This window comes from Mauremys mutica, chromosome 12 (assembly GCF_020497125.1).
Source record: "Mauremys mutica isolate MM-2020 ecotype Southern chromosome 12, ASM2049712v1, whole genome shotgun sequence".
Lineage (NCBI taxonomy): Eukaryota > Metazoa > Chordata > Testudines > Geoemydidae > Mauremys > Mauremys mutica.
The window spans coordinates 81,937,025-81,961,319 of record NC_059083.1 but is presented as its reverse complement, the minus strand read 5'-3'; the positions used below and the strand labels follow the sequence as shown (position 1 = coordinate 81,961,319).

General features: G+C 58.2%; 1 protein-coding gene across 2 annotated transcripts; it reads right to left on the bottom strand.

The window, feature by feature from the left end:
• TIMP2 (TIMP metallopeptidase inhibitor 2) lies at positions 1-23,974 on the bottom strand. 2 transcript variants are annotated; one of them, XM_044982040.1, is made up of 5 exons: positions 23,538-23,974; positions 7,905-8,005; positions 7,505-7,613; positions 4,600-4,724; positions 1-2,795 (listed from the first exon to the last, which is right to left on the bottom strand). In XM_044982040.1, exons 1-5 carry the CDS (start codon positions 23,671-23,673, stop codon positions 2,598-2,600), a joined length of 669 nt encoding a protein of 222 aa, XP_044837975.1. In that variant the 5' UTR covers positions 23,674-23,974; the 3' UTR covers positions 1-2,597. The 2 variants fall into 2 exon arrangements, with proteins under 2 accessions (XP_044837975.1, XP_044837977.1); XM_044982042.1 differs by lacking the exon at positions 23,538-23,974 and adding an exon at positions 17,041-17,110.
• Positions 23,975-24,295: the final 321 nt, after the last annotated feature.

The window sequence follows — 24,295 nt, the reverse complement described above, 5'->3', positions numbered from 1 at the left end:
TAATTTTTTAGAATACTGTTTATTGTCCAAAGACTGAATGTCCACGTATGAATTATACAAAGCATCAGAGACATGCACAGTCTGCTTGTCATTATTCAACAACTTTCATGTGTTTCCAGCACAAGAAGGTCTCAGACTTCAGATTCCAGCAAAAAAAACATATTGCTCCAAAAAACCCCAAACAAAAACCCCACCCAAAAGCCTTAAATTATGGCAGCAAGTTAGATACTCCTTATTTTTAATACTTATCAAGCAAAGATTGGAAAATAACTATAATGTAAACTTTTTATTTTTTAAATATTTTGAATTGCTTGCATGGAGGAGGAGACTGGAGCTAGGAAGGAAGGGCAGAGAATGGAACTGAGAACAGAAGACATAAATTAAAAAAGCCAATCAAGCATCCTTCATATACCTGACATACAGAGAGATTTTTGCAATTCTTTTGTGTGAGGCTCACCTATCGTGCTTGCCGACAGCCATGATATTGTTGTTCAGCAAGGCCTTGGAGACAAACTAGCAAGAGGCAAATGTATGGTACATCCCATCTCCAAATCCAACTTCTGAAGACTTGTGCACTTGGCAGAAGAGGGGGATGGGAAGGAGGGAAAATAAACAAACAGAAAAATCTGGAGGACTCAACCCTCCACAGACTTTCTTGATACACTTCCCACTTCATGTTGAATGCTTCCAATGCAGAAATGCATTAAAAATAATAATAATAATAGTAAGTGCAGTTCTAATACCTAACAAGGAAATTAAAAAGTTACAGCACAGGAATGATACAGCAGATGCCAAAACAAACTGAAACATCAAAATCAAAAATAGAGCATCAGCAGAGACAGGAGTAAATGGCACATGTGATATAACCATACAGTAAGCAAACAGAAGTCTTATATTGAATTGATTAGTTTTTTTCCCCTCTTCATTTTTAATATATTGAAGTCACCCAGACTGGTCCAATACGACATCATTAAAATCTTACACCGATGCACAGCATGAAAATGCCCCTGAAGCCGGTCTGCAGGGATAATTTCAGGACTCTCCCAAACCTGCTTTAGCCAGGATATCTAGGTTCTCTCTCACCAAGGTCTGTGCTGGCCGCATTCCAGGTGGGCTAGCCATGCAGCGCTCTCTAGTGCCTCAGCAAAATGAAACCAGCTCCAAAGAAGACGGGGTTGAGGGTGGCTGGGTGGGTTTCACAGAAGGCTGTAGCAGCCAGAGGCCAGGTTTGTTGTGTGTGTGCATGCGCACCCTCACTGTGTAGGAGAGGGTCCGAAAAGCTTTACTTTTATCACAGCTCACTGTCATGAGCCTCACAACTGCGATCAGCAAACAGCCATCAGTGGGTAGAAAACTACCTCGGCCTGTGGGGTATCTCACCGCGCCGTGTTTCTCAGCAGAGCACTTGGAATAAGCCTCCGATCGCCAGCTCCTGCATTCACGCAACTTGCTGGGAATAAAGGCTCTCGGCAAGGGAAGCGGCCATGGGTCATTGTCAGCATGCCACTGTCTGTGGGGCTAGAGTGCTCTCAGTTCATTGTCCTGCTGAGCAATGAATTCACAATAATACCTCTGCTGTCTGCATAATCCTACAGGCTATACGATAACTAAACCCTTCCCCTAACCTGGAACTTGGCATTAGCACTATGCTGACCAAGCACCAAGCATGCACTAGGACACAGATCCGGCAGCTACACCACAGCACGGCACACACATACCCACCAGGGGATTTGCTTTCTTTACTAAACTGCCAGGATGAAGGCGCAGGACCAAAGCCTGCAGGGGTCTCACGCATGCGCCACCCCAGAGGTCCAACCTCAGCACCCTCTGACTTGGAGGGATGCATGAAACAACAACAGTGCTTGCAAATGAGTGAGACGGGGACCCTCCAGTCCCCCTCAAAAGATGCTGATGCTGGGGACCACAGGGACACTGTCAGTGCAAAGGGCCTTTATCTTACTTGACAAAGGGCTAAGGAGACTTCACTAGAGCCTAATCCTTTCCTGGCGCCTGCAGTCCAGCTGGGACTCAGCCAGTGCTACCTTTCGCTGGCTCTCCCTTCTAGCCCAAGAGGTGGGGGTGCGTGTGACCAGGGGAGCAGTGTGACTAGAGGGCTTACAAGGGAGATTTGGGGAATGTTGGTCTATCCTCTGGCAGTGGAGAAGGCTGCTTGAAAAAGAGACGCCAATGTGCTGGGGGATCGAGGGGCAGGAGCTACCCAAAGCAAGGGACACCCCAGCCCCAGGTGAGGGGAACCTGGTAGGCCTGCTACACAGAATGAGACACATCGACCCTCGAGCATTCTGGTTTCCTCCAGAACAGCACTGGGATCTCATGGATCAAAGTCCGACCAGTGTGAAGCCATCCAATGCCCCACTGCATCTGTGAAAGGAAGGAATGGGAAAGCACTGCTGGGAGCTAAATACAACGGAGTGGCCCCTCACCCCACTTTGGAAGCACGTGGCATTTAATCACCCCGATTGGGACCCACTTGGGATACTGTATTTTCATGCTGTTTCCAGGAAGTGATGTCAGAGGTGGACCAGTCTAATTTCTTGCAGGCCTTTCTATTGGGTACTGGAATGCAGCTATTCAGCTTAGGGGTCCTCGATGTCGAGAAACTCTTGCTTGGGTGGGGCCACGCCACGGTACCACGCACATGAGCCGTCGCTCCTCTTGATGCAGGCGTAATGCTTAGCCTGTCGCCCGTTGATGTTCTTCTCCGTCACCCAGTCTGTCCAGAGACATTCGTCCGACGAGGAGACGAAGCACGGAATGGAGGGACAGCGGGAGATCTGCAGACGAACAGAGACCATTGCTGAGCATACACGGATGCCCTGCCTGGGGGAAGAGATGGACCTGCTGTGCCTTTGCCATCTCCCACATCGGTCACTTGGGCTGGGGGACGGAGAGAGACCCGGAGCCAAGGAAAGCAACTCGCTAAAGTTCCAGGGTTAGAAGATGGGGCAGGTGTCCCCCTTCCCCCTCCCTTTCCCACCCACTCTAGAGCCCCTACTCCCCTCTCCAAGCACATGAGGAGAAAGGGGAGGCTCTAAGGCCACGGTCTTATCTGTCCCCAACCGTCACTTGTTTCCATTGCATCCCTTGGCCACCTAGCCTGCAAGCTCTTCAGGGCAGGGCTGAGCCTTTGTCTCCAAGGGTCTGTGAATGACCGTTCAGTCCTGGGGCAGTCCCCGGGAGTCAGACTGGGATGACTCCTGGTGAACACCAAGCACCTCACCCAATCCTTGACAGGAGTTTTCCCAAGAACAGGCTGGAGGGGGTTCCACAGCTGGTCTTAGCCCATTCCAGGGTCACTCCTCTTCAGGAGCACCTGTGCTTTACCCACACCCCCAGGGACGGTGACTGAGCCACAGGAAATCTGAGCGAGTTTCTCAGGGTCACATAAGGGAGGCAGGGGCCTGTCTGGGATCTGGGCTCAAGATGTTCCAGGCCCTTTGTTCCAGGCACTGGCTGCGTGGCTCCTTTTAAGGAGGCAGAATTGTGTCTTCCTCTTACTGAAGGTGAATTTCCCAGTACTGAAGCCAAACATGGGATCTTTGCCTGGACAGAGCTACACACAGAGCAAAGAAGTCTCTCTAACAGAGGAATCAGGATAGTCTAGCTCTGCAAACCATCCTGATGTTGGCATGTCTGAGGAATGAGGCCAGCAGTTCATCTCCACACGGTACGATGCAAGGTGGGCTTAGATTACATCCTTTAGACAAATACTCCACATCTGACTGCAACCAATCCATGCAAATACAAGCCTCCAGGCAAGTTACAGACAGCAGGAGATGTGGGGGCTGGGGTGAGTGTGGGTGCATGGGAGAAGCCTGGCCATGGAGAGTCCAGCTTGCTCAGGGAGCAGAGGGCAGCATTCCGAGCAGAGGGGATGGAGAGAGATCAGGAAAAGAACAAAGACAGCAGAGGAGAGTGGGGAACAGTTCCAGGATTCCCAAAAACTGGGGTGTGACCCCACCTTCGCCATAGACTCCTTAGTGACCTTCAGCAACTCACTTCCCCTCAACTTCCCGGCTGTGAAATGGAGATGTTCGTCCCTCCATCCCTAGCAGGGTGCTGTGAGGGTACGTGGGATGCTTAGATCCCTTGGGGATGAGGCCCTGGAAACAGCCCCAGTTATGTAGTAAACTTTTCAAGGCAGGGACAGTATCTCCCTAGGTGGCTGTGGAGGGCCCGATCCCGAGTAGGGGCCCGTGGGTAGTACTGCAATAGGAGAACAGGCCAAGTGACTGTCACTCCTAGACAGCCCACTCTCTGCCTCTCTAGCAGTGCCCCTCGTTGGCCATTCCAGACAAAATCACTGAGTTTGCACCACCCTCAAGACTCTTACCCCTACTAGGGGAGGCACCTGCCCCAGCAATGCACTGATCCCTCTTCAGATGCAAACCCAGGCCTCGATTCAGGAAAGTATCTCAGCCGTTCACTTCAGCACGTGATTTCCTGAGTCAAAGCGCTGGATCCAGCCAAGGTCTCTCGACCCCAAGCCTTCTGATGGCCATGAGCAAGGATCCCAGAAACCTCAGAGCCCCACAAGCTATGGCAGGCTCCGGGCAGGAGTGCTCCCACTCTGCATACCTTGCACTCACAGCCCATCTGGTACCGCTGGTTCAGACTCTTCTTCTGGGTGGCACTCAGGGAGTCCCAAGGGACGATGAAGTCGCACAGTGTGACGTGCATCTTGCCGTTGCCTTCGGACTTGCCTGAGGAAAGGTCACACAGTGCTTTAGTCTTTCTAGAGACACACGTCCCATCAGGGCCTCGAGGGCGTTCGAACAGCACGAGCCCTAGGCAAGCAGCCCGCCCCTCCGGGGGGCTCTAGGGACATACATAACGGCCGTACCGGGTCAGACCAAAGGTCCAGCTAGCCCAGGATCCTGTCTGCCCACAGCGGCCAGTGCCAGGTGCCCTAGAGGGAGTGACCCTAACAGGCAATGATCAAGTGATCTCTCTCCTGCCATCCATCTCCATCCTCTGACGAACAGAGGCTAGGAACACCATTCCTTACCCATCCTGGCTGATAGCCATTTATGGACTTAGCCACTATGAATTTATCCAGTTCTCTTTTAAACACTGTTATAGTCCTAGCCTTCACAACCTCCTCAGGTAAGGAGTTCCACAAGTTGACTGTGCGCTGCGTGAAGAAGAACTTCCTTTTATTTGTTTTAAACCTGCTGCCTATTAATTTCATTTGGTGACCCCTAGTTCTTGTATTATGGGAATAAGTAAATAACTTTTCCTTATCCACTTTCAACATCACTCATGATTTTATATACACCTCTATCATATCCCCCCCTTAGTCTCCTCTTTTCCAAGCTGAAGAGTCCTAGCCTCTTTAATCTTTCCTTGTATGGGACCCCTCTCTAAACCCCTAATCATTTTAGTTGCCCTTCTCTGAACCTTTTCTAGTGCTAGAATATCTTTTTTGAGGTGAGGAGACCACATCTGTACACAGTATTCGAGATGTGGCCGTACCATGGATTTATATAAGGGCAATAATATACTCTGTCTTATTCTCTATCCCCTTTTTAATGATTCCTAACATCCTGTTTGCTTTTTTGACCGCCTCTGCCCACTGCGTGGACTGTGCATGGAGCACACAGCAATCCCCTCCTTGGGACACCGTCCCTCTTGGCTTAAGCAGTTCACCACTGCCATGGCACGAGCAGCAGACTGTGGGCATGAGAGAAGAGGGGAGGGAGAAGATAGACAAATAAAAGAGCCCCGGAGAAGCAGACCGTTGCTGCGACGTACAGCCAGTCAGTGTGGGTGCGAGGCACCGGGCTCCCTCCCAGCCCCCCAGACCACGCATAGAGAATTTGCACTAAAAGCCCCGGGAGTTTCCCAAGCACCTGGGGTAACATTCCACAGCAGGCCCAACTCCTGGCCCGCTTTCCCCAGAGTCTCAAGGCCTCAGTGCCAGTGAACTGCTGTGAAAGTCGGGGCCCCCCCTCAAGGGCTTTCTGGGCCGGCCTAATTCAAACTCAAGGAGTCTCTCCAGAGTACCTGTGCAGCAAGCTGAGCTGCCGGCAAGCCCCCCTGGGGTCTTTCCCTGAGGCAGAGTGTGCTGGGAAGGGAGTTTATTGGTTTGTCCTTTCTGGTTAGCCCTTGGCCAGAGCTCCTACTGACTGGGCCAGCTCTCCTGCCTTGGATCAGCACCTCCTGTCCGCTTGGGTCCGCTCAGCAAACACAGGCAGGAGGAAGCTGCCCTGGCCCACATCCCACTGCTTGCTCGGGCCAGGTTTTCCAGGAGGCTCCAAAGGGAAAGATGAGCTGGGTGCCTCTGGAAAGGTGGCCATCCCCGCTGGAGAGATCACAATACTTGTGACGTCACAGGCAGCAACGCAGAGGGGATAAAGCCAAAGTCCAGAGTCCTCTAGGCTCAGGGCCTTCCTACATGGATCTGGAGGACTTTATTTAGGGCTTGTTGATTGGCGCTTCTCTAGAGCCCGTGTTCTGAGCGAGTGCATCCCAGGACACTCTCTGACAGCTCCCATCCAGGGAGAGGAGGAGACAGACGTCACACCTAGAAGCAGACACTCCTGCAGCACCAGACGCTGGGGCCCGCAGGGAGTGGAGTGGCCAGAAGAATGGACCAAGAGATGGATCCAGCAGAGCTCAGAGAGCCCAGGAGAAACGCCTGGGTGAAGGCATGTGTGACAGCACTCACACTGCAGCCAGACTCTTCTCCATTAGTGCCATTGCGCAAGTGCCGGACATGGAAACGGACACAGAGGGAGACTCCCGTGCTCCTGCCGCTGGGACCGAGAGCTGCAGCTTCAAATGCTCCTGTGGCTTCGGCAGGACAGGAACACTATCCCCATTGCACAGACAGGGAAAGCAAGGCCAAAAGGCCCCAGGGCGCAGCAGCCAATGTCCGAGCTGGGATGAGTGCCCCTGGTGGCTGGCCCTGTGCTCTGAACATGATCATTGCCCCCAGGCCAGCATGGACTGGGCACCAGCTTGCACACTGGTCAAGAAACGCTATTGGCTGTTATTTCCCTAGGAGCCACTAGATGGTGCCAGAAGGGCCCAGATGATCAGGGACCCTGCATGGGATGGGGCATGCGAAGGGGGCAGGGCCCTGGCCCCATGGCCAGCATGGGAGCACCATGTGTGCTGTGCTCACTGCTCCAGGTTCAGACCGGCACGAAGGGCTCTGGGGGTCCAGCACAGGGGCCGGGGAGGGCAGAGGGGGAAGCCTACGGGCAGTGCTGCAATCCTGACCTCTCCTGAGGTCCCATGGCCACAGCAGAGAGCCAGCCCCTTGGCTGGAGCACGTTCTCAGTTCTGTGGCCTTTCCCTGAGCGATTCCCACAGCTCCAGGAAACCTCCCTATATGGGTCCACTCCCTTCGCCTGCCTCCTGCCTGCACTGACTCAGGTCAAGAGAGTCTTTGAGATGCCCCAGTGTCCTCCTTCGGTTTGAGCCCCGGAGCCAGCACCGGGGGCCATGCCAGCTCCTCCAGCAACGCACTTCCTACCTGCAATGAGATATTCCTTCTTCCCTCCGGTGTCCAGTGACACCCCACACACAGCCGAGGAAGGAGCTGTGTAAATTAACTCTATGTCCTTGTCGGGTCCTTTAAACATCTGGCGGGAAGAGAGAGAGAGAGCACGAGCGCGATCAGACAGGCGGCACGGCTCGGCCCACACGCTGCCCCAGGAGCATGTGCACAGCAAGGCGGGAGGAAGCCGAGCTCTTGCAGTGCTGGGTGGTACTGACAGGTCACAGCTGGGGGAGCCCATGCAGATGGGATCCGAGGGTGGGTTTGCTGTGGGGACCCCCTGACCCTGTTCTCATTCCTGCACATGCTCCATTTCCCTAGCACCCTCTTCCCACCTGCTCCCCCAGAGCCAGACCCCCCAGGCTGGGGTCTTTACCTTTATCTGCTTGATCTCGTACTGGATCCGTTTGATCGGATTCCCATAAACATCATTCCCAGAATCCACCTCTTTTCCGGAAACAGCCTTTGCTCTGATCACTGCAACAAACAGATAGGATGAGCGTTAGTGGGGGAGACCCAGGAACAGCCTCCGTTCCCCAGCCCTGCTGGCTCCGTTTCAGCCTGCCAGGGGAGCTGCACTGAGGGGCAGCACAATGAGCAGTTACCGCCTGTGTTTTTATAGCGCAGCACTGGCCAGGACGGTTTCTGGTGCGATGATGCTGATCAGGCCTCCCTGCTCCCCCTCCACAGCCAACAGCCGTGGACAGGGTTGGCCGAGTTAGAACTGGCCTCTCCCTCTGGTTAGTTTGTTGTGCACAGTGGAATCAGATCGGTGCTAGTGGATGCTGGGTTCCAACAATTATTGCTGATGTGTGTTTCTAGTGCCGCTGGCTTCCCTGCACCCCAGCCCTCCCCACCAGACGGGGCTGCAGACTAACGCTGGGGCAGACAATGGGGAGTGTCAAAGGCCCTGTTTGTGGAGCCAGCACATGAGAATTCAATGACTTTACAGTGCAGTAAAGGAAACTGACCCCTTAGGTGTCTATTATAAGGCAGCAAAACAGGCTCCAATGCAAGGCCAGTCCCACGCCTCAGCCTCGCCAAGCTGGTCACCTGTAGGGTTTGGTCTCTGCCCATAGCTCCCAGGCAGGGACTGTCTCCTCCTCTTTGTGCAGCACCTAGCACCCAGCTTGTGCTACCAGAGGGCTGCTAACGACTGAAATCCCCTGTGCAGTGCCTGAGTGAGTCCACTGCAGCCCATTCCAACCATCCTTTGACAAGAGCCTCCACAAAATGCCTGAAGCCTGGTCTGGAGGTAAGAAGCCGTTAGCACTGGGGTCAGCCTGGGGAGAAACGGTCTGGATTTACAAAGAGGAACGTGTGAGAAGTGTGGGCTGGGCATGTGCCATGGGACCGTCATGGCATACCAAGGCTCACCCTTATACACAGCTGCTTCCGGTGTGTGCGCAGCTGTAAGGCCCCAATCCTGCAAATGGGGCTGTGTGGAGCAACCCTCACGTGGGCACAGATTCCTGACAGGTCAGGCCCCACCCACCGGGGGCGGGGAGGGTCCTTCACAGCAAGGAGCTTAGGTCTGGTGGCAACCTCAGCAGAGCCTTCAAACTCTGCAGGCTGGAGAACTCCACGGTTTTTCCTTTTCCTTTCCAAGGCCGTATATTAAATATGAAAGCCAGTGCTGAGACTCCACACAGCAGGGGAAACACAATCACGCAGCCCAGAGCAAGAGCAGCTTCCAGGGACTCTTCAGCGCGGGCTGCTGCTTCTCCAGAGACTCCTGCACACAGGTGTCTGAGTAGACGCTGCTTTGATGGCAGCCTGGCTTCAGACGCTGGGCAAAGAGCTGAATAAGCAGCATCAGAATAGCTGGAAAAGCAGCACTGAGGGAATGCTGAGCTCTGAGAAAAGCACCAGGAGCGGCAGGGGAGGATGAGGACAGAGGAGAGCAGGCTGGAGACAGAAGGGAAGGCACATGCAGGAGAAGGAGAGGGGGACAAAGGGAGAAGACAACAGAGGTCCTCAGTTTCTTCCTTCTGGTTCACTAATTTTCCACAAAATCCATGAGGTTCTGCCCAGTGGTGCCCAGGCCATTCCCTGGAACGTTGGACTCGAGCGGCTGCCGCGTCACGTTACAGGCACACAGCTCCTCGCTGTCAAGCAGCGTGTACGGCCCGGCATCCCGCAGCCCAAATGGACCTTGCACAGAGACCGAGGAAGATAGCTAGGAGGAAGGACGGGGAGAAGGGAGGGTAACACTGCGAGGCCAGCAGAGGTGGCACGTGGCATGGGGAGGTTTTTAGGAGCAGCAGCCCTGGTGTGAACAGAGAGCCCCGCTCTGGATTGACAGCCCGGCCTTGCTACTGAGCTGTTAGTTCTGCTTCCTCTAGCAGCCGCTCTTAACCCAGCGTCTGTGTTTGAGATCAAGGGGACGAGCTGGCGGAGGAGCCTCCTGCCAGATGTCGGCTGCTGGAATGCTGGGCGACCATGAGGAACCGCATCCTCCCTCCAGGCCAAAAGCAGAGCGAACCACATGATGTCACTTCCTCCCCAAGATGCCTGGAAAAACAACCCCTCTAGTCACAGCAGGCCTCATGGGGCTCTGGAAAAACAGCCAGGTAGGTGGGTCTGTCGGGGTGAGCGCAGCAGCTGGCAGCACGAAGGGAATGGGCCTGGCCCTGGCCAAACACCACAGACCTGCAGGCTCCAACCCTGGGTCCTGAACCCGCTGCCTCCCCCAGTTCCCTATGGCAGCAGCTGCTCCACATCCGTGTGCTCCTTCTCCCAATGCAGCCTCATCGCTTTGCAACACGAGTGAGTGGCAGGAACAAGGGCCCATGTGTGGGCACAACTGATAGGGTGAGGGCTCCACCCCAGAGCTGGCAGCTTTCCTGTGGTGGTGCCACTCCCCTATGTACACAGCGAGGCCTGCACTGAGGAGCCCCTCCTCCCCCGCTCTCCCCTGCTGGCATCCACCTCCACCCCAGCCTAATGATCTGCACCCAGAGAGGCTTGTCCTGCAGAGCGGGGAGTAAGTGCTGGGTGCTGCTGGCAGGTGTCATGTTCTGCTCTTGCAGCAAGGACAGTGCAGCTTCCATTGCAAGGCAGAAGGCACCAGCCAAGGCCTAACAACTTGTTCTCACAGCAGAGTGAAAAGTGGGCAGTGCCCCCCCCCCATGCAGGACAGAGAGGGGCAAACAGAGGTGCGGCAGGGCCAGTCTGGAGGGGCAGGGCCACTTCCTTCCCAAAGGCAGGTTCAGGAGTCAGGCTTCCCCCCACTGCCTAGAGGTATTTCCTGCGGTGTCTCCTCCCCAGGGCAGGGTCCTGGCCTCCTGCTACCCTGGGCAGAACTTGCCACGAGCACAGCTCACCTGGCAGCATGGCTGCCCCAGTGTCCGGGTCAAGCGTTTGCAGGTTCAGGTTCCAAGCCTGGATTTAGGCTAATGCCAGTTGCTGACAGTGCAGGGCAGGGCCTGGGGGAGGGGAACATACAGAGCAGGCAGGGGGCAGAAAGCGGCGGGGTGGCGGGGTTAAACTTGGTCCATTCTGCTTCTCCAGGGGGATGTGATTCCAGTGATAGCTAGAGCCGTGGGGCTCCATGATCTCCTCCCACCCCTGCTCCCAGCTGATGATTCCAGGACCATGCATAGGGCAGGAGCTCATTCCCGAGCCCAGTTCTCCTGGGGCAGGATCCAGGTGACTCCCACGCAGCAAGAGAACCCGGCTGCAGGGCTGCCATGGTAGCTGGGCTCCGCCAGCCAGCCACGGCCCCTCTGCCTCAGACCCTGAGCTGACCAGTCTCTTGGTAACACAGGGCAGACTGGAACCCAGCTGGTTCCAAGAGCCCCAGGCAAGGGCGGCGCGCAGACGCCCTCCCATGGCCCGGAGCAGCAGGCGTGAGAGCGAACAGGCCACTGGAGAGTATCATCACGGGACACCCCCGCTCCCTGCAGAGCATTGCCTGCCCCAGGCCTGCGCTGGACAGCTGCCGTCTCCGGGGCGGCGGGCGTGGGCAGCAAGCGAAGCAGGCCACTCCGTACGGCTGGCACTAACCCAGGCCTCTCCTCACACAGCCACAGGGCTCTCCAGGGAATGACTTGGCCCAGCCCGGGTCTCCGGCACAGCGGGTCACATGGAAAGGTGCTCTGCTGCCACGGCGATGGGCCAGAGAGGAGCCACACACGCCCAGGGCTGTGCTGAGAACCTGTCAGCTCAGCTCCCAGCAGAGAGCGACCCCACCCAGACCCCCCCCAGCCTCTGGGAAAGACTCTGCCACGCTCGGGGGACAAGCCCTGCAGTCGGGACCTGGGCAGGGAGAGCAGCACTGGTCCAGGTCCCTCCCCTCTGCTGTTTGCTCTTCCCCCTTCACCCGACAGGGCACCTCCCTGACCCGCTCTTGGCACTGGGGCTGGGAGCAGCTGATGGGGTGGGCGGCGTGGTCCTAGTTACCAGACAGAAGCATCCAGGCCATGCCCAATGCAGCAAGCAGCAGCCATGCCCAGTGCTCACTGCACAGCTGCCGCCTGACCCCCAAGGAGCGAGGGGTTCACCTCTGGAGCTGCTCTCGCTTCCGAGCTGGCTGGGACAGGAAGTGCTGCTGTAGGGGCCAAGGCCTACGCCGGCTGTTTGCCCTACTGCCACTCCCTGCCCCCGCTGATTGTCCAGCCCTCTTGGCACCCCCAAGTCACATCCAGGGGCTCGTGGGGATGGCTCTGAAATAGGTGTCCCTGGGAGCTGCTGGCCAGCTCCTGCCTGGACCCCCCGCTGCCCCAGGGAGGACAAGCCTCTCCAGCTTTGCTTCGGGTAGGGTAGCAAACAGAGCAGCTGCTGCCCGCGGCTCCTGCCTTTGGCCTGGGAGGGCGGGAAGTGACATTGGCTTAGTGGCTGTGGGCGGGAAAACAGCTCCTGGTTCAGTGGGCGCTGGCCTTTTCCATTCACGTGCTGATGAATCACTTGACAGAAATGCAGCCCTCTCTAGGCAGATTTGTTCTGAACAGTGTGGCTTTGTGGAGCAGACTGCTCTGCACTTCCCGGCCAAGAGCCCAGCCAAGCTCCACGCTGAACGCCAGGAGCCAGAGGGGAGGGCGGTGTGGGAAGGAGAGGGAGAGAGTCAGCCCAGGGAAATCCAGGCCTGCCCAGGGCACAGCACAAGGTCCCTCCCAGCCCCTCAACGGGAGGCAGCTCCGAGCACTCAGACCGTGAGTCAGACCCACAAAGTCAGGAGATTTTAATGCTAAGAAACCCTTTGTATTTGCCATTTCTGCTGAGTGAGCTGATCAGGTCACATTTTCAGGCACCTCTGCAGCCGGGGGGGGGGGGGGGGCGCTGCAAATATACTGGGGTTTCCCAACGAAAGCCGAGTTCCCCACAGAATTCCCTGACTCCAGGAGCTGGAGCTTTAATGGAAATCCCAGCTATGCTCCGACTCATGCTAAAGTCACAAGAGAGCTGGCGAAGGCCGGGGTGAGTAACGATGGCCCCATATTGGCTCCCCAGGAAGGACACGGTGCTCTCCCCAGGCAAGGGAATGGGGGACACAGAGCCCAGTACCCTGGAGATAAAACATCCCCCTCCCTGGGAAAGATGCCAGCGGCGGCCTGGCAAACTGGGGCTGCCTAGGATCCCAGCTCACACCTCATTAGCTGCATGGCAGTGAGCGCTGGGCATCCAGGGACATGTCTGCATCCCTGGGCAGGGGCCTGGGCACGAGACCCACTGCCAGGTGGCTACCTGGCTGGGTGAGATATTAATGGGGGGGGGCTGTCTGGGGCTCTCAGACACCATGGCAACAAGTGGGGTATGGCTCCATGTCAGCAGCAAGAGCCAACGGATGGGACCGAGGGACTGTTAAATACTGGGGGGGAGCACGTCACCTTACACATTTTAACCAATAGGATTGTACTATGGAAATTCCCTGATGCCGTATGGTGATTGGCTGTTACCGCTGAGCTCACAGGCCCCCCCACTCCATCCAGGATGAATCCGAGTCCCCCAGACCTGCCCCAAAGCGGAAGAGGGAGGGGGCACAATGGGACGACCCAGGATTGTGCACAGGACACCAGCAAACACACACTTCTCACCCCCCCACTGCCGTCTTCCGCGCTGTCTGAATCACTGGCCAGCCAAACGCGCCCCTGTCCCCCATCCTGCTAACAGCACCTCCGGGAGCCAGACAAGCACTTAGCCTTTAGCTGCCTCTGCAGCAGCCTCCATGCAGAGAGGGAGAGAGATGGGTGCAGCTGTTCCCATCACAGCCCATCTCCCTCCCCACAGATTTCCCCACTGGCTCTTGGAGGCACTGGGATGTAGACCCCCCCCCCTCCCGCTGCTTCTGATAACGTGTGTGTGTAGACTAGTTTTGCCCAGCACACATGCCTAAGCCAGAGTGCCCTCGCTCCAGCTGGTTCTGAGCAGGAAGCTCACTCTCTACGGCCCATTCAGTCCTTGGCTTCCCTGCAGAAACTTCCCTAACCCCGTGTGTTTTTGACACTGGGGGTGTTCAGTGGGAGTTGAGCAGCCAGCAGTGAGTGGTAACTTTCCATCATAACTGCCCTGGGCTGGATCTATACTAGGGACCTCGAGGGAGAGGCATCACAGTCCACCGTCACGCCCGAGCTAGCCAGTTCCCAGGACAACACACGGAGGAGATGATGATTGTTGGTTCTGGGGCACAGAGCTGGATGAGAGGTGAGGTCACAGGGGCACGAGCGCTGTATCTAGGCACCGCTGACAGTCAGTCCTTGGCACCTATATAACAGGGACTCCCTCAAAATAAGTAAGCCCCTGACCAACCCTCTAGCCTAGAGGGAGAAGAGAACAACCTGGCAGAGTCTTTGCAGTTCTGGGTGGTTTGAATTAAAGCAGTAGCACTGGCACCACACGGGGTTTGTGGGAATGGGTTTAACTGATAGCTACATCTGACAAACCCCCAGCGAAACAGGAACGCCTGTGTGCTTTTAAATGGAAACTTCCTGCCCTATGCTAGTGCCTGAAAACAGGGCTAGGAACGAGGGGAAACCAGCCAAGCTGCAGGAGCCTGATGCAGCAACACTCAGAGTCTGAATCATCTCTGCTGTGATCTGTAACCTGGGCAAGGGCGATTCCTGGGTCACCATGTGCCTCTGCTAGCTGGGTGGCACTGCGCTGCCAAACCCACCTGTGTCCCTGCTACGAGAGAGGCTCCCTTCCAGGTCCCGCCCTGTATGCGGGGAATCCCACACTGGGATGTTCCATGTCACTGGATACAAGGCCAGATTCACCCTCTTCAGAGGAAAGGAAGATCAAAATAACAGCACCTAGAAGCGAATACTCCTGCCCACCCTCCCCTTCCAGGGGGGAGGCCTGTCCCATTGGCTCCATTCTACAGGCACAGACAGACACTGCAGTTAAACTGCCCCTTAGCCCAAGACCTGCCCAAACTCAGTATAGAGCCAGTTACAGGACCCAGGAGTCCTGACTCCCAATAACTCCTTGCTGACATTGGCCAGGGGCTCTCCCAACAGAGCGCTGAGGGGCACTGTGCTATTCAGCCTCTGCACCCGTGTTCAGAGCACCCTGTCATTCCAGCCATTTCTGAGCTGCCAATGCCATGGGCCCCTGCCAGCCCCCATGCCCACCACCACACACACACACACCCCTACATGGCCTCAGGGTGGCCCTGCAAGCAGACCCTGCCTCATCCTCTGAGTCTCTAGTAACTCCAGGCAAAACTTTCCGAGCATTAGTAGCCCTTGCAGGGCTCATTTATCATAACCCAGCCCCACCACCCAGAATTCCCCAGCTCACACCAACAGTCCATCCACACACCCAGTACAGCCCCGGCCTCTATCGCTACACCCAGGCTGGGACTCCCCGGTGTGGCCCCGGCCATCCCACCACACCCAGGGCTCCCTGGCCTCTCTCACCACACCTCACCCGGCCCCTCTTGCCACCCCCAGGCTCCCCGGCATGGCCCCGGCCTCCCCCGCCACAGCCAGGCTCTCCAGCACAGCTCTGGCCTCTCTCACCACACCTCACCCGGCCCCTCTAGTTCGTCAGCTCCTCCACTCGTTTCATTCTCAGGTCTGGTCCTAGCTCTCGCCCAGAGACATCAGCGCACTCACCCGTCCATCATTGCCCAGCCTTCAGCCTTCAGCCCTCTGCGGCCCAACGAGCCAGCAGGTACCTCCCTCTGCAGCTCTCAGCCTCCAGCCCGGGCAAGTTTATGGGTGACCCCCCCTCCCTCCCCCAACGGACCTGCTGCCTCCTGCTTTCACCAGCCTGCCCTGACCCCACTGCTCAGCAGGGGCCCTCGCCACTCCCTCCTTCGGGGGCAGCCCAGCCCTGCTCTGAGCAGTCTCTGGACACCCTCTCCTCTCCGGACCCTCCCTTGCCTTCAGGCTGCCTCTCACCTGTAACTCCCAGGCCAGAGGTGCTGGAACTAGGGGTGCTGCCATACCCCCAGACTTGAAGTGGTTCCATCCTATCCAGGGTTTACAGTTTGGTTCAATGGCTCTCAGCTCCCCCACTCTAGAAGTTGTTCCAGCCCCCCTGGCCAGGGCAGGGCAGCCCTGCCCTCCTGACACCAAACTAGGGTGCAGCCGGACCAGAACCAGGCTGCTGGGCCCAATTTCATTGAAGACGCCAGCTCCCCTGAGCAAGAGGCTGATCACCGTGTGCTGGCCAAGAGCGAGAAACTCCCCCCACCCTGTGATGCTGCGTCTCCCCCACCCGAAGGCCACTTCCCAGGCGCTCAGCTGGTAGGTCCTGTGTCCCCACTGGTTACCATGGCAAGGCCCTGGAGAGAATTAATGCTTCAGACCAAAACACTGCAAGCTCCCAATCTGCAGCTTAATTAGAGCCTGGGGCCTCCGAGGGGAGCGCTCTGCTGCGGCTGAGCTGCCAGCCCCCCACCCCCGACTCCCACTCCCTGCACTGGGGACCCGAGGCAGTAGCACTGGAATCTGACAGCTCTGGCCCAGGCGCCTTCGAGCAGCCCCACATGGGGGAAGGGAGCGTTGTGCAGAGAGGGGCCCACTCTCCACTTGCAGCCAGCTGGTGTGAGGATGGGTCTCCGCTGATCCCTGGCTAGAGACGCTCGAAGCCGACAGGAGAGAGCTCTCCCATCCGTCGGCTTAATGAATCCAGCCCCAAGGAGCAGCTGCCCGCAGGGATATGGGCAGGACACAGCGCGCTCGCGTCGGTGTCGCTTATGTGGCTCGGGGCTGGTTTGGTCACACCCACCTGAGCGGCAGCGTAGCCAATGCCAAATTAGGGCTAACTCTTTAGGAGAGGGGGAGGCAAGGGCTGCCCTGTGGCAAGGCCACACGGCGTTACCCTGCAGAGCTGCTTGTCCGACTGGCCGCTTCTCCAGCGCCAAACTCCAGACTCACAGGGCTGGTTCCACCCCCTGAGCCGCCAAGCAGAGCTGCCGGCAGGGACTGTGCGATAGAACCGGGCAGTGCTGTCTGCCCGGGGCCCTCGCTTTAAGGGGTCATTTCCACCCCCAGATGAGGGATTAGATGGGTAACAGGTCACCTGCACAGGCCGTTACCATGGCAGCAGGAGTCACCACTTACACAAATCCTGCCTGCAGTCAGGGATGTGCAACAGGCGGCAAAGCTGGCCCTGCATGGAGATCCCCTGGGCGCACACTGGAGTTTGCCCCACAATCCTCAGCTAGTGAAGACAAGACCATTGACCTGCTGAGTCAAAGCAGCAAAACAAGTGAGCTTCCCAAGAGGCCCCGCCCGGCCCGGCGGAACCAATGCTTCCAGCAGCCGAGAAGAGCCAGAAGAAGAAGAGCAGCTGCTTGCCAGCCTCCCTGCTTCTCCTGCGCTGGGCGTTCCCCTGGGGTCAGCAGGAGGTCCCCTGGCTCCTGCACACCCCAGTTCCGAGGGGCACTGGGACAGGAAGTGACCTCACTCCAAGCAGCTGTGACACACACCATTTACTAAGGCAAGAGGGAGAGCCACTCACGTGGCCAGCATGAGGCATCCCAGCCCCCGGCCTCTCCTCCCAGAGCTGGCAGGCTTGGCGCTGCCAGCAAAGGGTTTGCTGGGAAGCACCCACAGGCATCTCGGATTCCTTGGAAGGTGCCACAAACATCAGCGCCACACTCCACCCTAGCAGTGCCTCCTCTACCGACCTGCCAGGACTGACCTGTGCTCGGGGCTTCCCTGGGCATGAGCCGGTCTCAACAGCACAGGGAAACGCTCTGATCTGGGCCCTGGGCTGGGCTGTTCGCTGCAAGGGAAGCAGAGGTGCTAAGCTCAGGGATCCCAGCAGGAGGAGAGGGCTGCAGGTGGTTATGTTTCATTGCAAGTTCTGCATATTATTTATATGGCTCTGTTGGTGCACGGCAAACCCTGGCAATGGGCTAGGCCATTACCATAAGGTGTAAATCTGGAGACACTGGAGTGAGTCTGGATTTACACCAGCATAGGCTAGCCTGAAGGAAGTGAAATCCCAATGGATCCCCATTTTATATTGTTACTGCTCTGGAGTGTCAACCAGCACAGAAAGGACGAGTCCAGCTGCAAGGCAGGAATCCAGAGCCTGCCCTGTAGCTGGGACCCCCTGTAGCTGGGACCACCCCCAGAGCGAGTCTGCCCTTAGCCCTGATGCACCAGCACCAGCTCAACTCCAGCTGCCATGCTAACGTCGACAGGACGCCAGCATCTCTCCCCAGCCAGAACGGGTCCATGTGACAGAGCAGGGAAACCCCCAGCAGCCCTGCCCCCAGCACCCCCACTAAGGCCCCCCTGCCCCAGGCCAGCACCCCACCACATCCCCACTCCAGGCCAGCACCCCCTCCCCAGGCCAGCACCCCCTCCCCACCCCCAGCACCCTCACTAAGGCCCCCCTGCCCCAGGCCAGCACCCCCCCAGCACCCCTGCCCCAGGCCAGCACCCCCATTCCCACCCCAGGCCAGCACTGCACTCCAGGCCAGCACCCCCTCCCCACCCCACTCCCACCCCAGGCCAGCACCCCCTCCCCACCCCCAGCACCCTCACTAAGGCCCCACCCCCACCCCAGGCCAGCACCCCCGCTCGGGGCGGAGAGGTTTCCTGAGGAAGGCTAGTGAGACAACGTCAAAGTGCTAGTGGGGTGGATCTGAAGCAAGTCACTCTACAGCTCGGTCAGAGAAAGACAGGCCCCGGCAGGTGACAGGGAGTTGCCAGGAAAAGGCCAGGAAGGGTCAAGGCCCCGGGCAGTGGGGTGGGGTGGGGGGCTGTCCACATGCGACACAGCTTCAGGGACTGGTTTGGCTGTTCCACTCGTCACATGAAGCAGCTGCCAGGGCTGGGGTTTCCAGCACTACCGCAGGGCTTCAGACACACAACTCCTCTGCAGCTCTCACTCTACAGGGGCTGTGCACCTGAATCCCCTGGGGGCTCCCTTCTCACCCCAGCCACGCGCCACGCTCGCCCAGCCCTGCTGCAGCGCAGGCAGAGCCACTCCAGAGCGAGCTGCAGCCTCCTGTCCCTTGGCCAAACACTGGGGGACTATCAGAGCCAGCCTCCCCCTTCTGCGGGTCCTTTCCATGTGCTGCTGGCCTCTGGCACTTCCCCAGGGCTTGCGACTAACCAGCCAGAGGCCCCAAGGAACCTGCTAGTGGGGCCAGGGCCATGGGTTGAGTCCTTGCAGAAAGCTGGGAGCTGCAGCCAACCTAGAGGCCATGTGTGGGGCTGGCTGAGCTGCAGACTAGCCCAGGAGAACTCCAGTCTGAACAAGGCAGCAGAGTCAGGGTCATAGAGGAAAGGGCCCTGAGGCAAACCCTGGGCTGGCTTCTGCAGAGGGGAGGGGAACAGCACTCCCTGCACTGGGCTCACACCCCTATGAGCCATGGGCCCGAGGTCTCCCCCAGGCAACACAGGAGGAGCGGGACATGGGGCAGGGAAAGATGCACAGAGAAGCCAAGTGACTTGCCCAAAGTTACCTGCAGCCAAGATAGGAGTTCAAGACCTCCTGGCTCCCGGTCTGGCACCCCGCTGCACCCACTACCCAAAGCTCAATACTTACTCCCAACTTCCTAAAGCTTTGCCTAGAAATCAGGCTTTCTATTCATGCCCATTTGCTTCTGTGCCCAGCCCCGGCTCCCCCAGCCCCGGCAGAGCTGGCTTACTGGACCCGGAGCGATAGCTCCCCCCCAGCAGGCAGCATGCACGGCCCAGTGCAGGGAGACACCCAAGCAGCATCACAGAGCCCAACGCCAGGAGGGGCCACTGATCGTCCAGGCTGAGTCTCAGGCCTTTTTCGGCAGCCACATTAGGCCAGCAGCAGCCATGAGCTAAGAAGCAGAAAGTCACATCCTCACATTCCATCTAAATTGCATCACAACAGTGTCCCATCAGGCTCTTAAGGAGGCTCCCGTCCTAGCAGCACCACCGCCACCAGAGAGACAGACTGTAAGATGTCTAATGAAAATGCTGTTTGATGCATCCTGTCTGGGAAGGAACCACTTCAACACTTGTGATTGTGAAATCTCCACTTCTCTATTGTTTATCTGTAGGGTCTCCCTCGGGTTCTTTAATTGTTTCTGTCTGTTGCATAACTAATTTTGTAAGATTTAAGTCAACTAAGGTGGTGGGATCTGATTGGGTAAAGAATTGTTTCACAATGTGCCAGTATTGGTGAAAAACACTCTTGTAGGACTTGAGTTTACAATGATGAGTCCTGCTTGGCTCTACCTTAACCAAAGTTTTAACTATATAAACTGGGGTCCAAAAGGAAGTTCCTTGGAACCCACTCCAGGACACGGCCCAGGATCAGAGCTGCCAGACCTCAACACCCTGCCAACCACACTGTGCAGAAGCCGGAGGCCCCGGATGACCTGATCCTGACTGGCCCCCAGGAAAAGTTTGTCTGCCTTACTGGGAGTGGCGAGCCTTGTCTGCTTAGCGTGTGCAGTCTGGTTTGATGACTGTTAATAGAGGTTAAGACTATTGCTGTGTAAGGCTCTCTCACTGGTAAGAGACCCCGCAAACCCACAGAAGAGTACGCCCCAAGCCCTCGGAACAGGGTAAGGGTGGAGGTGCCTAAACTAACCAGGTTGCACCTTGAGCTACTGAAGGGCAGAGGTGGGTGCCCTAGAGCATGCAGGTAACACCCATATAACATGGGCCAGAGAACTGCCCCTTGGAAGTCTGACATCCTAGGGCCTGTACCACAGCCCTGCGTGCTAGCTGCACTGCCCCTCCCTGCTCCCTGCCCTCCATACACCCCACCCCCCAGCCGAGAGACAGGGCATCAAGCCAGCCGGGATCACTCCCCCAAAGCCTGTCTCCTCAACAGGGGAGAGAAGCTTGTGCAGGTCAGAGCCAAGGGCACCAGCTGCCTCTTCCTCGGCAGCATTCACTGGGCCACAGCCAGGTCTCTGCCCTGCTGGGGGGCTGCTCGCTGGGGAGCTCTCGCCTCACTCACAGGTGGGTTTTACTTCACAGCCAGATGAGTGGTGCGACCATGGCCAGGATCCCAACTAGGGCAGGTGAGTGCCCATCCCCCAGCCCAATTCCTGGCAGCATTTCCTGCTTTAGTCACTCCCCCAAGGCCCTGTCACCGATGAACCATCCAGAGGGACCACTGAGGCTGAAGCCTGCATGAGGAGTGGGGAGCCTGGGAGGATGAGGGCAGGAAAGTGACAGAGGCCAGCTGACGTGTGCTGTGAACTGCAGCTATACTGCTCTGCCCAGCTCCCACTGAAAAACTCGGGGAAATCCAGCAGCTCAGATTGATGCAGCTTCACTTTGTCTAAAATCTTCCTGTCCCTAAATCAGTTTGCCCAGCCCCCTAACAAACAGCGGGGCCCTGAGAGACTCTGGGGGGTCGGCAGGGGTGAGGCACCAAAGCCAGGAGGCCAACCAGGGGCAGTGGGCACCCAGGAGCGAGGGGAATCTGGGGCAGCGCAGGGTGTGCGGTGATGGAGGGGGCTGGGCGGTCAGCCGACCGGAGCTGCCAAAGTATTTCAGAATGTCTCTCTCCAGCCAAGCCTGGGTGCTGTGGCATGGCACTGCCCCTGAGTGCGGCAGGCAGTGGGACTGGGCTCAGTTTGTTTAATATGTTAAATGCAATAAGGGCATTATTCATAGAAAGAGGAATCCGGATCCCGGCCCTGCCAAGGCCTCCCTTTCAGCAGCATCCAAGCCGAATAAACTGGGATGGAGGAAAGGAAATGCCTGGAAGTAAGGAACAGATAGAAGGCGACCCAACCCAACACGGCCCACTCCCCAAGGCAGGGCTCGGCTCTCTGCTCAGCATTCCCGACCAGACCCTTCGAGCACAGCATCCAATCAGCAACAGCACTAACAAAGCTCTCTCCTTCCCCAGGGCGTCACCAGCTAGCTTGAGTAAATCAAGATGGCAACGTGCAATGCTAGTTTTTGTCATTAGGGGCTCAGCTGTATTGAGTCAAACCCACCGGAGCAGACAGCTCCATTTGTGCCTAGTACTCGCCCTCCACAGGCCCAGTGCCCAGGCTGAGCTTGGGGGAAGGGTTGCGCAGGGACGCAGAGAACAAAGCTCAGACCTCTCAAGGAGGATCTTCATCCCGTCCCCACGGACTGATTCAGAACCCAGAGAGCGAGAATGGCCTTGGGGATTCTCACCCTACCAGACAGGCACACGCCTGGCAGCACAGACTGACACACACTCTCCCACCCAGCACCACCTCCGATTAAACAGACAGAAGCCCTGAGGCCACAAACCCAGAGAAGCTCAAGTTCAGTTTGAGGCTGGCGCTGGGTCCGGAGAGAGCTACAAGGCGTCACTATCGGGTGCGTTGCTGTTTAAGCTTCGTCTACGCAGCCTCCCACACGCCCGCCCGCAGGCCAATCCAGCCAGGCCTGGAGGACGACAGTGCTTAAAGGCATTACTGCAGGGAACCATAAAACAAGCAATAAATTTGATAACTGCAAGGTGGTGAAAGAGGAGATAAGTCGGGAGGCCCCACTTTAGGCCACGTGTGTCTGGTCCCACCGGTAGCTAGGTGGCAAGTGGTGATGGCAACAGCTAAAGCACAAATGATTCTCAGCTGAAAGCCAAATGCCCCGAGTGGCAGAGGCAGATGGCACACGAAGAGGACAGCAGGCTCCTGTTCCTGTCTCTCGCCAGAGCCATGGCTGTGACCGAGCAGGCCCAGCCCAGCTCTCACATGCACAGGTTGGGCAGAGATGGGACACCAGCAGCTCCTGCCCTGGGAAGGGCTCTCAGGCAGCATCACCCTGTCTGGCTCCAGGCTCCCCCGCAGGGTGGGGGTTGCAGGTGCCTTGTTCCATCACAAACGCCTCCAAGACGGGGTCTGGGAGTGACCTGCCAAGGACTCCAGGAAATGGCTCTGTTCACTGCAGACTAATCTCTCAGGGGTTTTAACGGGGGCGGGAGCAGCCAGGGCTTCTGTTTGCTCACGGTGCTGAGACGGGCCAGCTCCCCAGCAGCTACCAGGGAAGCAGCCAGCCCTTGAACTCAGCTCTCCGCAGGTAACAGCTTCCCAGCTCCGCTCTGCTGACTGGATGCAGCCTGGCGAGCGCTGCCCCCGGGCACAGCTACCAGGCGTGGGCACAGGGCTCTGCCTGAGCTTGGATCCAAACATAAACCCCAGTGAACCAAACAGGCCTGGAAAGTGGGGGGCGGGCGCCTCTTTCAGGCACACTTCAGTTCATCCTGTACAATCCATCCTCCTACGACTCCCCCCGCGGCCTGCCAAAGGAGTTCCCTGCCCAGCTGCGGGTCACCCCAGCGACCACAGCCTCCACCCTCGCGCCCCCCTGCCCGGCAGCCCTGAGCCAGGGGGCCGCAGAGATTCGAGCCCCACCGCCCCCTGCGGATAAAAGAGCTCCCCATGTTTGTACAAGCGCCGCAACCCAGCGCAGCCCCCAGCAGCCCGGGCTCCAGATCCCCCGGCCCGGCCCGGGCGCACGTCTCCGCCCCAACAGCACCGACTGGCGGCGGCGGCGGCGCCCGGGCCCTCCCGCGGGGCGGTTTGTGTTTCCCGGCCCGGATCGATCCGTGGCTCCGCCGCAGCGGCCCCAGCCAGGTCCCGGTGCGGGAGGAGGCGCGGCGCGGCGGGCGCCCTTACCTAGGTCCGCGTTGCAGAAGGCCTGTTGCGGGTGCACCGGGGAGCAGCTGCAGGCGTCGGCCGGGCGCGCCGCCCTCCCGAGCAGCAGCAGCAGCACCGCCAGCCAGGCCAGCAGGCTGGGCAGAGCAGCGCGCATCTTGCGGGTCTCAGAGCGCCCGGGGGGGCCGCCGCATCCAGCCAGGCGCTGCCGCCGGCTTCGCCGGGCCTGGAGAGCCGCGATCCCCGCGGACAGGAGGCTGCACACGCCGCGGCTGCCTCCCTTGCGCCGAGGGTTTGCTGCGCCGCTCCGCGAAAGCGGCTTTTAACGCGCTCGGGGCTCGCCGCTGCTCCGCCCCGTGGCACGGGGCCAGGCCGCTGCGCTCAGCAGCTCGCTCGCTCTCGCCCCTTCCTCCCCCCGGGCCTGCGGCGTGGGTCCGGCTCCCCATGCGAGCGGCAGGTCATGCCCGGCTCCAGCCCCAGCCCCCTGCCCCTCTGCTCCCCCCACACCTGGGGAGTCCCCGCGGCGGCTGGGCTCGGATCCGCCCTGCCAGCGCCCCAGCAATGCCCAGCCTGTGCCGCAGTTAGCAGGGTGCCCAGGCGGCCCTGTGGGCCGGCGGGGGCGGGGGGAGGGAGGGAGGAGAGCCAGGCCACGGCTGCAGCGTGCCCCCTCCTGTGGGGCTCCTCCCGTTCCATCCCATGGGGGCAGAACCTTCCGGGGAGCCCCCCACCGCTGGCAGGAGTAACCTCACCATGGCAGCGACAGGTGCCGCCCCCCAGGA

Excerpts from the sequence above, each read along its gene's own strand:
- TIMP2 (XM_044982040.1), bottom strand. The coding sequence starts at position 23,673 with ATGCGCGCTGCTCTGCCCAGCCTGCTGGCCTGGCTGGCGGTGCTGCTG. Across the intron at positions 7,614-7,904 it reads ACGAGATCAAGCAGATAAAG|ATGTTTAAAGGACCCGACAA; the intron begins GTAAAGACCCCA and ends TCTTCCCGCCAG. Across the intron at positions 2,796-4,599 it reads AGATGGGCTGTGAGTGCAAG|ATCTCCCGCTGTCCCTCCAT; the intron begins GTATGCAGAGTG and ends GTTCGTCTGCAG.